Source organism: Schistosoma haematobium, chromosome ZW (genome assembly GCF_000699445.3).
Source record: "Schistosoma haematobium chromosome ZW, whole genome shotgun sequence".
Taxonomy (NCBI): domain Eukaryota; kingdom Metazoa; phylum Platyhelminthes; class Trematoda; order Strigeidida; family Schistosomatidae; genus Schistosoma; species Schistosoma haematobium.
In genome coordinates this window covers 3,715,264-3,733,201 of record NC_067195.1, presented here as the reverse complement: position 1 = coordinate 3,733,201, position 17,938 = coordinate 3,715,264, and the positions used below count along the sequence as shown (strand labels likewise).

The 17,938-nt window shown below is 36.1% G+C and overlaps 1 protein-coding gene across 1 annotated transcript in view; it reads right to left on the bottom strand.

The window, feature by feature from the left end:
• Positions 1-17,938, bottom strand: part of DNAH6_1 (Dynein heavy chain 6, axonemal) — a gene marked incomplete at both ends in the record, with an annotated part of 89,659 nt that overhangs the window by 41,908 nt on the left and 29,813 nt on the right. The window contains 7 exons of the mRNA XM_051218640.1: positions 861-1,073; positions 3,435-3,647; positions 5,774-6,031; positions 9,460-9,504; positions 12,723-12,758; positions 16,050-16,178; positions 17,441-17,590. Coding sequence (XP_051070176.1) covers positions 861-1,073; positions 3,435-3,647; positions 5,774-6,031; positions 9,460-9,504; positions 12,723-12,758; positions 16,050-16,178; positions 17,441-17,590 — 1,044 coding nt within the window. The remainder of the gene's footprint in view (positions 1-860; positions 1,074-3,434; positions 3,648-5,773; positions 6,032-9,459; positions 9,505-12,722; positions 12,759-16,049; positions 16,179-17,440; positions 17,591-17,938) is intronic.

Below are 17,938 nucleotides of genomic sequence, written 5' to 3'. Positions count from 1 at the left end.
TCAGAATCCATCACAATGGCTTAGGTGTATACACTTTCTGTCTTCCCTTAAACTATGAGATTCAAATTATTTCACATCTTTCTTTCTACGAATGAATTCTTTCTTTCTGTACTATATCCTTACATAAAATCTTTTCTGTATATATTACACCATTGATTAACTGCTTCTATGAATTTGGTGTTCGTTTTGCTGTGCTAATGCGGTGTGGCAATTTGGACCGATGCATGTATGTGTCTGGTCCCACGTTGTAACTGACTGGCTGACTCAGTACACCAACCAACCAATCACAATTTAGATAACCATTGAAACTAAGAAGCATTAGACAACGGTTTCGTTTTACTATAGAACCCAGACAGAAGCCAAATTCAAGACCTTTGGGAATCGCGGCAATCATTCAACTTTAAGATCATGGAGTTGATATCTGATTGTTTATATATCGAACTTTGCTCAATTCATAGTATTTCACAACTGTCAACCATTGTCATTGATGGCATCTAGCCCACTCCTAACTTGATTGAATTCCTCTGATCACAACTTCTCACTAGAATTCCGGGAGTGACCTCTCGTGTTCCTCCTATTCTGATGTTAAATTAGTTAGTTTTATTGCATATAAATACTGAAGAAACACCAGAGATCGTCATCTAAACTTAACCTAGCAATCTTGTTCTTTTCTGCTTATACCCTAGAAGAAATACTCTATTCTATTCTACTCTACTCGTTAATATACTATTTTTAATTGATAATCGATTCAATGTCTACGGAATAATCGAGTCCTACGACTTATAGCCTGATTATGTTGAATCAAAATTCATTTTTGTACATAACACTTTTCATCAATCACTAAATCAGAATTAATTTACCAAAGTTCTTCCAAATAATTCTAATAAAGTTTGCCATTCATCAACACGATGTTTTATTGGACCAACATGACGTGATGAAGCAATTGTTGATATATTAATATTAGAATCATCCCATAATTGTTGTATTTCATCAGTTCCACCAATAATAAAAATATCTTTACTATCTTTGTATGGTAGAACAATGAATTCAGTTGATTTCCATGATTCTTCAACCTTGAATAAATTGAATGAATAAAACAAGTGGGTAACACATCAAGATAACGACATCAAATCATGAAAACGAATAACAAGAGTAGGTCGGTTAGTAGTAATACTAGTGATAGTAATAAGATGAAACAAAGGATATATGATTAGAAACGATAAGAACAAATTCTTACGAGATGACTTTTAACACCACTGATGTTAATATCAAACCGAATATAGAAAATGTGATAATCTCCAAAATTATTTTACGGATTATTGTCGTATGTACTGGATTATCATCTTTCTAAACTCCCTTAATTGTAAGCTTTTACTCTCTATCACTCATGGCTTGATTATATATAAGGTAAAATTCCTTATTTGGAGTTTGTTAATGTCTGATTATTCATTATTTCTTTAAACATAACAATTAGTGGTCTTGAGTGCTGTTAGAAGAGGTATGAGGGTGGTCATCACTTCCCAGTTTCCCACACCGTGGAAGGATTTTTCTGGAGGTGCCTGAAAAGGAAATTGAATTACAGGTGGTCTTAGTGACCTGAGAGCGTGACCGTAGTGCCAAAGGGACAACTGATTGAGGTCAGTCACACACGATCTTTTTATGAGTAATTTTTGTGTTAGCTCCGTACTTGTTGAAACCTTACCGCTGAAGACGGATATCCATGGGATAAGGTGAAGTGTGCATATTTAGGGACGACCCATTCTAACCCCACCCCTTCTTGTGGGAAGGTAGCATCGTTGTTTTCTCTTACTGAACTTAATAGGCGCGGGGAAAGTAGGACTTGAATCTAGGTAAATAAGTCTTTCGATTACCCTATGACTACTGAAGATTAGTCGTTGTCGATTAAAGTGCATAAATTGTTTAAACTTAAAACGATGGTCTATAAAAGAAGAAGTATACTCGAAGTAGAAATTATAATTCGGAATCTGAATGGCAGACATAGTAAATGAATTATTCAATCAAGGTTTATGGAATATGTGCCTAAATGGTTTCAAATTCAGTTCGTTTCAAATATTCAGATAAAAAAGGGGAAGTAGAAAATCATATTCATCGATATTAAAGCATATAACTGATATGGGACACAGAAATGACCAATAATACAGCTTTTAAAACGTTGTATAGAAATTGTCAAGGATGAATTCTTAAGTTATCAGAAGCCCTGACTATTCTCAAATTCAAATTGTCCTATGTATCGTAACCTTGAATTTGCCTTGGTAATCCTTAAATCATTTTAAGACCTTAGGTTAATACGATTATTTCCTATTCTTTCCATACGATGTCAATTCTATCTCCTTTATTTACAATTATCAACTTTATTTACATGAACCCCTTAATTACTTGAACCTTTATTAATTTTCATATAAAATGACTTTCTAGTTATCTTTATGCTTTTCAAACATTTATGATTTACATTTTGTATTGTTTGTTTGAATATTCGCAATGATGTTTGAGACTGCAGCTGATCGACCTCGGACAGAACATCAACTATAGGATGCACGTGTAGTGAACGAGAACACAAGTAGGGGACAATCGAATGTATTTGAACACGAAATAACAGAATGTCTTATTAAATCTCAGACTTGACTGTTCCTTCGTTTCCACAGAAGTCATTCTTTATTCTCGTTCTCTTTTCTTTGATCTTTTTCACCTTCTGCCTCTAGGCATTTCACTTTCGATTGACGATACACACTGCTTATATCTGTCGACATCGGTAGAGCATCACACTCGTCCCTCCTTTAGAGCAGTCTTTCTTGCAGTGGTTCTACTCTCCGTGGCACTTTCTTCTTCTCAGCAGACCGTACCATACTCTCTGTCAAAATGTCGAGTCTGTGGCGCGCTGACCTTCATAGCTCCGTCGACCCACCTGGCCACCTAAATCCGATGTCCATCCGGCACCCGGGACGTTCAACGCCTGCACTCCGGCGACCTGTTCATCCATCTACATCGGACGTTCACCCACCAGTAGCACGTCCAACCGCTCCTCTCCGTCGAAAGCACGCGCTCCGTCAATGGCATCCCGCCGGAACACTCCACTCGACATCATCTGCCCCAACTATCACCTCAGCTCCAGATCCTCAACAGTGTCCGCAGGTTCAGGTACATCCAACTGACGAGTCCCAAAGTAGAATGAAACCTGCGTCCTAGATTTCACTGCTAGCCAACACTCATCTTTGCTTATATTGTTTATGACTTTTTTTAGATGAATGTAACCAACTCTATTAATGACACCATATTTGACATCAGATAATCCTATAACTTAATTTGGATTTATAATTTAGTCATCGGTCTATTTCTGATATGATTGATGAAGTATCAAAATCATTTTTAATATTGATGATCGTTTCAATAATCAATAAAGACATATATCTACTTACCTTTTTAAGTAACATTTCCAAACTTGATTCAGAACTAGCTTGACCTGAGATTTCTTGAATTTGTTCAGCTTTATTAAAAGCTTTTAATTCATTTAAATAGCCTAAACTTAATGGTGTTTCCAATTCAGACATTTGAAAACCGATTAATTCTTCTAACATTTTCCAATGACGCGGTTTCAACGATGAATTGCGTAAATCCATAATAGTAGTTAACTTTAAAAAAGAAAACAATTTGATGATGATGATGATGCCGATCATAATGATCAGGATCATGAGATGGTGGAGAAGATTTGTAGCTCAGGTGGATGATTTTGATGGATTTTTGTTCTCTGAACTGGATGGTTTGGTCGTGGAGCTTTCATCGTTCTTCTAAACGACATCATCAAACCAATAGGAGACACAATCAAAACAAAGAGGTAAACAATGACAAATTTAAGATCAATAAGAACCAATCAGCATCGAGGTGCTTAGAACAAGCTGTGAAACACATATGGAGAAATTCGAACACTTCATTTCTATCTGAAGTTTTTGCTGATGATGTCATTCAGAAGAACGATGAAAGCTCCACAACCAAACCATTCAGCTCAGAGAACAAAACTCCACCAAGATCATGATCATGTTTATCGCTTAATATAATCTTTTCAAAATGAATTGATATCAAGCGGAAAGTCAAGTGTTGAAAGAATAAGGTTCATTCTTGATAAAATGTCATTTATGCATACAAAAAACATTGACTGATATATAAGTGGTTGTGAGATGCAGAAGTCATAAATCGTTGACTCGACAATGAATTTCATGTTTAACGATTAAAATGGGTTATTTCTCTCTTTATTGTATCAAGAAAAGATATTCCAGCATCAAGTTAGATATCAATATCATTTCTAGTCAACCGTAACCAAACATTTCGGACATTTTGATTGAGATCATGAAGTGATCAATCTTAGACCACCATTGGGAATCTGGATTGTGGGTGAGCACTGCTGAGGAGTCCCATACTGGAACGAAACGATCGTCCAGTGGTTTTAGGTTGTCAGTGGTGGTCTAACAATGATCGACTCATGATCTCAATTCAAACTCAATAACCACCACAACCCTATAGTGATATTTAAGACGTTCTTAGTTTTATCATGAACTTTGATAATATAAGTTTACTTATTAAGTCCATATGTAAAAGATAAGAGACATTGAACAGACATTTTCAGATCTTCAACTCATATGGAGGTAATGAAAAATGAACATTTTTTTTTGAAAACTGTACATCTGTAGTTTGTAATAAACTAAACAAATATAAATATTTGTAGAAAATAATCACATGCCCCCGAATGCCCTGTTATGGCCGAGAGTGGGGAGAGTCAGCTCACCGTACAATAGTTCTTTCTACATGAACGACGGAATATGTAGACAATATCATATTTTTGTACTCGAGCATTCGTAGCATACCTTCCAGTTTAAAGAAATGAACCGGAATATCCAGTCCCTACTTTTGAGCATATTGACATTCAGAATTCCTGAAGGTACTAATTTTCTCCATCAATTGTGAACACATATCAACAAGTGCTATAATAAAACAACTTACTAATGAACTATTTGGATTAAAACAGATAGTTTATCAAACTGAGATATTTATACTGATTTGTCACTGAGCATTAGTTGATGTTATATATATTCACTTGGTGTTCTTTACTTGTATCTTCCTATTGTTATTTAGGACTGCAATTGATCAGCCCCTTGTTGGTATATGTGTATCCTGTGCGGATCGCCTCGAAATAGTCTGAAGTCCTAAGCTATTGCATGAGCAGGTAGCTGCAAGGATTCAGTAGCTAAGTGAAGAACGTGATCGCGTTTGAAGCGAATGATACTGGGTTCGAGTTTCGAAGTAGACATCCATTCCGGGATGCAGGTACATAAAGCTGACTAGTCCCAAATAAGACAAAAAACGCGAGTCCTTCACTTCACTGCTAACCATTATACATCTTTGATTATGATTTTATATATGTCTAGTTCTTAGAGGTGGTTGAATTTTGTCCATCAGATGTCAATTTAACTACTTATATGAGTAATTCGATAGTATCAATTGAATTTTACCACCTAAAATAAAATACACCGTAAAGTTTGATCACTTAGAATTGTAGAAGGAACTGATATAGTTGTTTCAATACTAAGAATCAGATAATAGGATGGAAGTTTGTGCTGATGATGTCATTCAGAAGAACGATGAAAGCTCCACGACCAAATCATCCAGCTCAAAGAACAAAACTCCATCAAAATCATCCACCTGAGCTACAAATCTTCACCATCTCATAGAAACCCATATATATATATACATGAATTAAACTTACTTTTACTCTCATTTCATCTACTTTTTCTTTTAATAATGGTACTACAGTATTTGGAGGTAAACCTTTTTCCATTAATGCAACTGATTTTACATATTTCATAGTTGTATTTGTTAAATCATCTGGATTTAATTTGAAAAATTCAGTATTCATCCATTCATTAATTGTTTTATCCCATTCATCAATGGAATCCCATAATAAATATTTTAATTTCATTTCATTAATGATTGCATCTAATTCTTCAAAACGTGGTGATTCTACCTTGAAATTGAGAAATAAAGAGAAAAAGAATTAATAAAACACTGGATTCCATTATTCGTTATAAAGTGGATTCCTATGTTTATTAATTGAAGAAGTTTTAAGTGTAGCTACTACCCTAATGTACTGGTAAGGCTTATCCATCACAATGATCCTATCTAATTACATTGATCAGAGCGTGGTGTGTGCTACTTATATCGACATAAGTAGTATATGACGTTAGTCGTGAACAGAAGGTCTGGTAGCAGAGAGACAAGAGGATAGACTAGTAAAGAATGGAAACAGGATGCAATTTGTATGAAAATGCAAGAACGACGAAGTCTGAATCATTTTGAGACAAGTGATGAACATTTTGCGAATTACGTATTTACTACTTGACTGTTAAATTTCATTACCAAGTCCTGTAATTCTGTGTTAGACACATTCGATTGTCCCCACTGGTGTTCGTGTTCAGTACAAGAGTACTAGTATACTTGAAGTTCTCTACTAAAGTTATGAAATCAAAAACAACAAACTTAAGATCTAAGAATGAAGTCACAATGTGATGATTGTATGGTGTTTCCTTTAGAAAATCAGTATCCATAGAGATTCTGTATGTATATGATAAAATAAAGGAACTAGAAAACATTGATCCTAAAAAATAACACACCTTATCTCCAACATCATGATTATACATTATTAGCTTGAAAGTCTGAAAAATATTGGGATTGTTTATTGGAAAATACTCATAAATAATCAAATCAAAATTAATTCAAGTTAAAATAGTAGAAAGGAACAACACATTAATAGTGTGTGTGATTAATCATAAAAACTAGGTCTGAACAAGTCAGGTATGGTAAATTATTATTTTATCTATCTTAACACATAGATATTGGTATAATGAGGCACCAATTACATATGTGCCACACAGATCTCACTTGATATGTGTGAGGGCTGTGATACTGCCCGGGTGCCCAAATCGAAGCAGGTGGTTTTCTTCGGAGGCCACATCCGGAGCCTTCGATCTGAAGGTCTGATCCACAAGGCAGTGGAGCAACTTAAGAAGGTGCAGTCCTATAGTAGGCCGTGACCAACAATAGATCGTTCCATCAAGATTCTGGATCCCATGTACATCATTGTCTTAGAATGAGGGTTTTCCAACTCCCCTAGGTGGACTCTTCATGTCCACCAAGCCGTTAAAGTGCCGGACATTCGCTTTTCATTCTCTCAACTTCGTAAACAACACCCCCACCACGAGAAGTCAGTGAGTAGGACTTCCCTGGCAGAGGCTATATACGCATGGCCATGTGAGAGCATTTGGAGAGGGAGAGCGGATTCTTCCCACTCTCGACCGTACCAGGGAATTTTGGGGCAAGTCTGGTAAAACTGCAGTACCGTCATGGTATAACAGAAGAACTTCAAAGAATTATAAAAAAACGCAAAATCAAACTATATTATGAAATAGCGAATACATTTCGAAAAACTTCTCTTTATATCAATACGGAACTGTGTCTACAAATTAGATTGTGTCGATTTTGATACCTTCTATATTGAAGAGTCATCTCACGAAATCTCGACATGAGCCAAAGAACATATTAGGTACACACAAAAAAACACCTAATAATCCTGTAGAACTGGATAGACTTCAAATTAAATCAGAGTTAGCACTTCATGCCATTCTCAACAACCACCAAATCAATTTCAAAAACATTAAAATAATACAAAAAGGTTTTTCCAACTACAAACAAAGGAGAGTAGCTGAAGTATTCCATATGATGATCTCAATAGAAATGATGGTCTCACTATACATCGGACTTGAACTATCTATCCAAGATACTGTAGTGACTCACATTTATCACGAGAACACGACTGGTTTAATAAAAACAATTATTATTATAACCAACTGTACCAGTGCTTGTTTTAATGTGCTTTTGTTTGACTGTGCTAATGACAGCTATATTTTGCTTCCATTCTTTTACTTACACCTTTGATTGTAACTTCGCGCGAATTCGGTTACGCTCTGTAACCAAGCTTGTATTCTGGCACGATCTCGGTATCCTTTCGATGTCACGAGATCGCCAGCGAATACATCTCGATTTGGTCCATTAACTGTCTTCTGATATTTGGCTTCTCGGGGATTTTATGGATTTATTTGGTTACGTCCAACCTTCGCCTTCTGATTAACTTGGCACGTGTTTTTTGGTAGCGGTGTTCACAGTTAATCTCAACTCGACGCCACGCTACAATACCATGTCTGATACTATTCACATTTCACACTATCACCATGAGGATCACATTTTTTCATCCCTGACCATGCACACAAACACACACACACAAATTTACATACATGTCGCTTATAAATCACCTTAACCGAAATGACATGACACTGACTTATTCAGATCTGGTTTTCATAATTGATCGCACATAATATTCTTGCATTATTCTTTTGTACTATTTATACTTGGATGGATTTTTCATTTGGTTATTTATTTACGCTGAAGAAGTAGCTTACATGGAGTCACGAAACGTCTAATTTTTTCTATTGATTGAAATATCTACATCTATTTTATCGTAACTATAATCATAATAACACCACCATCACCACCACTCCCAACAACAACCCCAACCCCAACAACAAAACAGAACTTGAATAAAATTTAAGCAAACTCAAGAAGTTTTGGAAACCGTTTAATGAAATACTTCTAAAATATATATTTACAAAATGGTTTATTTATTTAAACACTTAAACATAAGTACAAAGAGGCATCATTCGATTTATGTAATCTCTGCGATACTGATTTGATGACTAAACCGAAGCAGGACAAAATGCTTGAACATAAAATATATATAATTCAGAATGTAGATCGAAAAAATTATAAAAAAAACAGTTGTTATAACTTGTGACCTATGTGCCCTGTTTGTTGTATAACGTAACGATACCACCAATTAGAGAGCAGTGAATTATCAATCGGATCAGTGACGCGTAAAACCCGTGCGAATAGTCTAGAGTATTTATCGGTCCTGTTTTCTGCCTAACCCAGCCAGTTAAGTCCACAACACCAATCTCAACCTCTGGAATATGAATCCTTATGTTTCAAAAATACGGGGTTTATATACCAATCAAACAGACCACATCGTACTAATAAAATATGAAACATCTGTACAAGACCTAGCCAAATGTGCCTGTGAATGTAGGGGGTAGTAATTAATAGACAAGGCATAACTCAAGAATGGTAAATCGTATAATTATAGTTCATAGATCAAAATAAAGCTCATAATAAGAGGTTTATGAATATGAATAGTTTAGTTATTTAACAATTATACGATGAAAATATACGTTTAGTATTGGTCCATAAATGGATCTCAATAGTTACCATTCATTATTCTTATCGGGATATAACAACAGTCAATATAGTTTTAATATTAATGATCCAAGAATAAATTTCACTTACCACAAATGATGAAGCTTTTACACCAGCTCGTGCAAGTATTTGATCCTAGAAATATGAAAAATATGAAATATACAATTACCAAGCACTTACAAATGGTCTGTCTATGGGAATGAATACATTTTTTTCTGGAATTCGATGCTTTAAATTATGCTTTCCTAGACTTGCCAATATCGATTCTGAAGCTAGGTGACACGGGATTGAATCCGTCAGGGAGCACCAGTTCCCTCAATTTGACAGGTACACCTTGCTGACGAGTGCCAAGTTGCACGAAACCCGGGTCCAGGGTTTCCTCTAACCACCATCTAATCTCAACTTAGTACACGCAATGATGAGTCACCTAGACTAGTGGCCACATTGCAACTTGGTCGATAGCATTCGATCTGGACTAAGAAGGACTTGACATACATGACATTGGTCACCACCCAGTGATCAATCAGTTGTGATGATACAATGTATTTAATGTATGATTTTCATATTTCGCTAAGCCACTACGTGATTTTTCATTGGACAGTAAATTGGTTTCCAACCCCACTCACAGAATTCTTAATACCACATAACTTCTAGTTATAGTTATATAATAGACCCTTGTGGGCCACGGTAATTTCACATTTGTTTTCAGGAGAACCAGACACCATCCAGACTTCCATGTGACAACCCAAACAGTACAACTCAATCTCGTTTAACAGAAGAGCCAGGCACCACCCAGACTTACATTTTACAACCCGAGTAATACAGCTCAATCCCGCTTCACAGGAGAACCACACACCATATAGACTTTAACGATACAATCTGATTAGTACAGCTGAATCCTATGGAGCAACCACACAGGTACCAAGCAACCTGGTGGATCATTCGCACCATTCATGTACACATTCATGTCACATGTATAGTTATTCCGATCAATGGTCGCGTGAATCAATGATGCACAGCACGAACAGGCCAAAGTTGACCCATTCCACCTACACGACAGTCAAACTCAATAATGTTAGCAATGGCAATATGCCTTACAATGTCCCAATGACAATGGCCTTTGAGAACACTGAGAAGCAACCACCACTGTGAATGAAATCGGTTAACCAGCAAACCAATTTTGTGTATGACCAGTCATCAAAACTTGCCAAAGTAATGTCGAACCATCCATAATATTAATGGCAAACCTCCAGTCTTATATGAGACCTTCAGCTCTACATAGCCATAACTTCTACTCATACTATTACTGTAGTGAACAAGAACACCAGTGGAGACAACCGAATGTATCTAACACGCCATTACAGGACTTGTTAATAAAATCTAACAATCGTATAGTAAATGCTCAATTTGCGAAATGTCCATCGATTGTCTCAAAATGATTCAGACTTCATCGTTCTTGCATTCTCATACAAATTTCATTCTGTTTCCATTCTTTACTGTTCGATCCCCTTGTCTGTCTGCTCCCAGACGTTCTGTTCGCGACTAACATCATATATTACTTATGTCAATATAAGTAGCACACACCATTTTACTACCACTACTACTACTACTACCATATCACTAAAATTTACAAAAAAATTCTCTAGTTTATCTGGAATCATGTTTTGAATGTTTTATTTTCATGTCAGCTTTTAACCAATGAAAGATATTTACTGTATTCAGTGTTTGTTGTTATTGAGCAAATTGAAGAATGCTTTCAACCCAGTATCTAGAACCAATTAAAGTTCTTAGATTTTGACTGATAAACTTTGGTTTTATATAAGCACCGTGGAAGCCAACAACTTCATATGTTCAGAATGAGGGTTTGTGGAAATTGGAAACAATAAATGGTTGTTAAGTTCCAGAATGGGACTTCTCATTAATGTGCATTCATGATTTCACATCCTGGAATCGAGTCCGGACTCTTCGGTTTCACTTGCAAACGCTTAACTTCTGGACTACTGGGACAAAATACAAGAGAGTCCCATACTACAACGGGACGGCCATCCAATGCTCCCAGGTTTTCAACATTGTTCTAGCTTAGATTAGTTAGTAATTTAAAACTGTGTATATACTACAATATCCACAAATTCCACATACTTGTGTTAAGAATAATAAGCATGTCTTCACTAGTGACTACATTCAGGATGCCGATCCTGGAGTTCATGTGTGAATTACTGAGAAGTGGAGTTCAATCCTTGTTGGATGTGAAACATTTATCCTCCACTGTTAGTCAATGGAAGATTACACGATATCATAGATTGATCATAGACATTAACACGATTGGATGATAGGTCAGTGGTCTAAAGGTTAAGTGTTCACAGGTGAGATCGAAAATCTCGGATTCGATTGCTGGGTGGGGGTCATGGGTGCTTACTGTTGAGTAATCCCATACTAAAATAAAATAGCCATTCATTACTTTCGGGTTATCAGTAGCTGTCTAATTTAGATCCGTTCATGACCTCAATGAAATTCAACAGTCCCTACAACTCTATACCGATAATAGAAGGCAAAGTAACTTACTGTTCACGATTTCTAAATAGTCATTGGTAATGGGAGGAGTTGCATGAATCGATAGATATTGTTAATGATCATTTGTGTGAATAATTAGAAAGAAGATAATTGATCTAATAAGAATAAATTAACTTGTTATAAGCGAATTCTGTAATTTAATTATCTAATTACTTAAGCATCTGATCGCTGAATTCATAACACATTTAACTAGTCTATTTAGTGAATGTTTTTTGTGTATTTTACTTTTAGAAATATACTACTAAAAAAATAGTGTGAATATTATTAGTGTAACAAAATCTTTTGTTACCTGGAGAACTACAAAAGCCATCATCTAGAAGATACAGGTGTTTATTAACATTCGTCTACGTAAAATACTTCGGATCCGTTGGCCGGACACTATTAACAACAACCTACTATGAGAGAGAACAAACCATATCCCAGTGGAGGAAGAAATCAGGAAGAAGCGCTGGAAGTGGATAGAACACACATTGAGGAAAGCACACAACTACTTGCGCCACAAGACAAGCCCTCACATGGAATCCTCAAGGCCAAAGGAGAAGAGGAAAACGAAAAAACAAATTACGCCGGGAAATGGAGATAGACTTGAGTAAAATGAACAAGAATTGGATGGAACTAGGAGTGAAGGCCCAGAACAGAGTTGTTTGGAGAATGCTGGTCGGCGGCCTATTCTCCATTACGAGTAATAGGCGTAAGTAAGTAAGTAACAAAATCTTTGATGATAACGTTAAATACTACTTATTATTAAAATGCTGTACATAATTCACTACATATTAACTTACTTCAATTGATGTTCCTGTTAAAGCTTGTGCAAGATCCTACAAAATAAAACAGATTGTTCAGGTAATAAATACAATTTATGACAATATTAATAAAGGAAAGATAATGGCAATCAACTTGACAGATTAAATACTACTAATAATAGTAGTCAGTTGAGTGGATAACGCAATGGTGTTTAAAGAGAATTGTACTGAGTTCAAATCCTAGAGTGAACATTAACTCTAAGATGCAGGTACATCCAATTGATAAGTCTCAAATAGGACGAAACGCACCTCATGTATTTCACTGCTAGCCACTATACATATTTACTTATATAGTAGTCAGTTTATTTGTAGTCCACAATCATCGAGAATAATAAATATTCAATAATGACGGGATGTACTGAATTATATTCATTTCTCGTGTCACTTTACTGAGAATTAATATAGGAAATAGTTTAACCTGATACTAATACCATGGAAATTAACTGTTCATGGTTAATTATGTGATACTAATCAACTAACGATAAGGTTTGTATGTATTGATCTTTAATTAATCGAGAAACTGCAATAGTTGAGATCATGAGTCAGTTGAAGCTAGACCACCATGAAAAACCTGGAAGCACTGGAGGGATGTTTCTTCGTCGTACGTAACTCCTCAGAAGTATGCACCCACGATCCCGCTCACCGGGTTTGAACCCAAGACCTCCGGTCTCGCGCCTCAACGCTTAACCTCTAGACCACTGAGCCGGTATCCAACGGTGTTAATGTCCAATTTCAACCAATCTACGAAATTGCACCACCGTCCACCATTACCTTTAGTGATTTACTATCTCACAACAGAGTCGATTGAACTCCACTGGTCACGGATTCTTTAACATTTCAAATATAATGAAAATCATATAGTAAGAACATTATTGGCAAATCTTCTATACATTGTCCTTTACAACCTTTATTATTCCTCTAATTCTGTTATTTCGATTGCTCCCTAATTTGGTTTCTATTATCTTCTCTTCAATCTTTTACTGACAGGCATTTCACATTTGAATGATGCTACATACTACTTATGTAATGAATGAGAACAGATTAGGGATAACCGAATGTGTCTTAGAGTAACATTACAAAATATATTTGTAAAATCTGAGAATCATGAAGTAAATACTTTATTGTAAAATACCCATCAGTTTTCTCAAATTTTGTTGCTTCTTCGTTTCCCTACCAATCACTCTGTGTTCTCATTCTCTTCTCTTCGAGTTTTTAAACCTTCTGCCGCCAAGCATTCTACTTTCAATCAATGATAGATACCATTTATATATTGGTCGACATCAGTAGAACACACCACAATCGTAATTACAATTGATTGATCACTGGGTGGTGATCAATGTCATGCTTGTCTAGTCCTTATTAGTGCAGATCGAATGCTATCGATCATGTTGCAATGTGGCCACCAGTCTAGGTGACTCGACACTGCGGGCACTATGTATTGAGATTTAGATGGTGGTTGGAGGTAGTCAACAGGAAACCCTGGACCCGGGTTTCGTGCTACTTGGCACTCGTCAGCAAGGTGTACCTGTAATCTTGAGGGAACTGGTGCTCCCTGGCGGATTCGATCTCGTGTCAGCCAGCTTCACAGTCAGAGACGTTACCACTGAGCTACCACTGAGTTACCACTGAGCTCAGTGGTAACGTCTCTGACTGTGAAGCTGGCTGACACGAGATCGAATCCGCCAGGGAGCACCAGTTCCCTCAAGATTACAGGTACACCTTGCTGACGAGTGCCAAGTAGCACGAAACCCGGGTCCAGGGTTTCCTGTTGACTACCTCCAACCACCATCTACACCACAATCGTATCCACCAATATAAGTAGCATACAATACAGTGGTATTTTCACAGTTTTAAATTACTAACTAATCTGAGCTAGATCAATATTGAAAATCTTGAAGCATTCGATGGCCATTCTGTCTTAGTATAGGACTTCATTGTATGCTGGCTCAGTAGTTTAGAAGTTAAGCGTTTGCAAGTGAGATCGAAGATTCTGGACTCTATTCCAGGATGTGGTATCGTGGATGCACACTAATGAGGAATCGCATTCTGGAACTAAACGACCATCGATTATTTCCAGTTTTTCAGTGCTGATCTAGTTCTAAGATTAGTTCATGATTTAAAACTATATGAATTTATGTTGAAATGATGCATTTAACGACAGGATGTTCTGTCTTATTTGGTTTAATTACTTCGTTTTAGTTTAAATTAATTGGTTCTTATTTCTTTATCAGGAAGTAATTAACTAACAGGGAAACTGTACTCGTTATTCCAATGAGATTAACAATTGTAATTCATTTTACATAGTCAGTCAGTCAGTCAGCTACAACGTAGGACAAGGCACATATATGCATCGGTCCAAGTTGTCATACCTCATTAACACAACAAGATGAACACCGGATTCATAAAAGTAGTCATTTTACATAGAATTCCTATTATATCAATTTTGTGAATGAGACGTAATATAATATAGGCAGGTATATGAATTATTAATCATATTCTGATACCCTATGATATCGTTAAATATATTCAAACTCACATCAGAATGAGTAGGATGAATGAACGAATGAATGATACTACAATCTATGTCATTTGCAAGGGGTTAGAGATCTTAGGTTCAATTTGTTTATTTATTTGAACATATAAATATTGGTACAATAAGGCATCGAATGCATATGTGCCAAACAAGTCACTTGATTTATGTGTGGGCTGTGATGTTGTCCGAGTGCCCTGACCGAAGCAGGTAGTTTTTCTAGAGGGCCACACCCGGAGCCCTCAATCTAAATGTCTAATCCACAAAGCATTGTGGCAACGTTAGGAAATGCAGTCCCATAGTAGTCAGTCACCAACAATAGGTTCCTACGTCATTTGTTCCCTCAGGATCATGGAGTCCATGTGTACCATTGGTTTGGAATCAAGGTTTTCCAACTCCTCTAGGTGGATCCTTCATATCCACCAACCCGGTTAATGCGTTGAGCATTCGTTTTTCATTATCTCAATCTCGTAAACAACAGTAATGCCACGAGAAATCAGTGAGTAGAACTTCCCTGACAGTGGGTGTATACGCGTAGCCATATGAGAGAATTTTGATGAGAAGGGCGGACATTTTCCACCCTCGACCATACCAGGGCATTTTGGGGCCCTTAATTTCAACCATTAAGTGAAATATTGCAATGAAATAGTAAATAAGTTTATAAGCAATGTTATCTATATGGGATGAAAGAAATTAATTAATGGGATAAATGAGGTGGGCTGATTAAACATTGGATCTTTTGGAATTACTCACATTGATTAGATTAGTTCACTTACTTTAAATTTTCGATGATACATTTTATAAGTTGTAGCTCTGTTTTGTAAATCATCCGTTATTATCTTTAATCTAGATAGTTCAGAACGAATAGCTTCACGTTCTGCTGTAACATCTAAAAGTATCGGGTTCTATGAAAATGTACATACATAAAAAACAAAAATATAATTCAGATCATTATCACATTAAAATCTTAGATTATTTCACAAGTTGAAATCATGAATCAATTGAAGCTAGACCACCATGGTAAACCTGGAAGCACTGGACGGCCGTTTCGTCCTAGTATGGGACTCCTCAGCAGTGCACATCTTAAATTATTATTATAATTCAATCTACGTTGCTACAACTCTAGCCATCATATCAATAGAGGAAGCAATAAAAATGAAAAATTAATGACTAGGAAGTTATGGTTGGCATTAAACTCAAGATTTAAAGTAATATAGTGAATGAATACAACTGCAACTAATCTCGTATTATGCTAACCTATTTTTCTAATCTCTATTTACGATGACTGTCGAAGTATGGACTGAAAATCCTACACCTAAAAACAGGCTTTACGCCAGTTGTCAGTGACTCCATAGACTTCAAGATATTCCATGAATTTATGTCTTGATATACTTGTATCTAGTTTTCAGGAAATCAACATCTATGTTAATCAATATTTCATAGTGGCGTGATCAATGGGAAACGCCACGTGCGACGGTTACCTGAAAATAATGAAATCAAATTAATCATTATCTCCTTCCTATGGTTCGGTAATAGCAATCAACATCGTAGTTTACAGTTTTTTTAAATATCGCAATTGAGGGAGGGTATGGTGAAATTCAAGGAATTTATTAAATTATAAAACCCCAATGAATGTAAATTCATGCTATCTATATATTTGCGTTATATAACAGCTTAAAAGGTCGTCGCTTATGGTTGATTCCAATCTTGAATAATCGTTAATTCGTTTTTCTTATTGTTTATTTGAATCTTCTCATTGGTAGGTCCTGGGTTCGAATCTCGTGGGGGGGCGGGATCATGGATGCGCACTACTGAGGAATCCCATACCAGGAAGAAACGGCCGTCCAGTGCTTCCAGGTTTTCTATTGTGGTCTAGCTTCAATGGGCTCATGATTTCAACTATTGAAATCTTCGCATTGATGTTTAAGACTGAAATTGATCCGTTTGGAATTCAGGTACATCTAACTAACGAGTCCTGAATAGGACAAAACGCGAGCCCTAGATTACATTGCTAGCTACCGTCCATCTTTGAATAATCCTGTCTTTTGAAATGTTCTCCATCTTACTGTAGACTATTTCAGACTGTCTCTTCAATGAATAACGAACAGTAAATGTATGGAATAGAAAATAGATACTATAATTTAGAAATTAATGATAAATCACTTACATTAATAGCTTGCTTTACTTCTTTAATATCATGAATTAATTCATTTATATCTTTTTCCAAGGAAACAAAAAATTTATCAACACATACATCACGATCACCCAGAGCTCTATCCATAGAATTTTTAGCCCGATCAATTGACGGTATAAGGCTCTTAAAAACAAAAGAGAATATTAAACACCATGAAACATCATGAAACATGAAGACTCGCTTGTTTAGATCTTGAAGTTCAATAAAGTCTAGATATAATCCTATGAAGAGATAGTCATTATAAAACACTTATAGTTGGGTTTATCTAAACTGTAACGCTGTTTTCGGCTAATACGTTATGAAGAGGGTGATGTACGGACTAGATTTGACTGTGCTCATATATATTTCTCTGATCAAAAATTAGAAGAATTGATTGCACTTAATTAAAATGCCTTTTTGGAAGTGCATATCCAAAGAAATTCATCAGTATGCGCACTGAAACGAACGAACAGGTCAGGTACTGAACAGTCT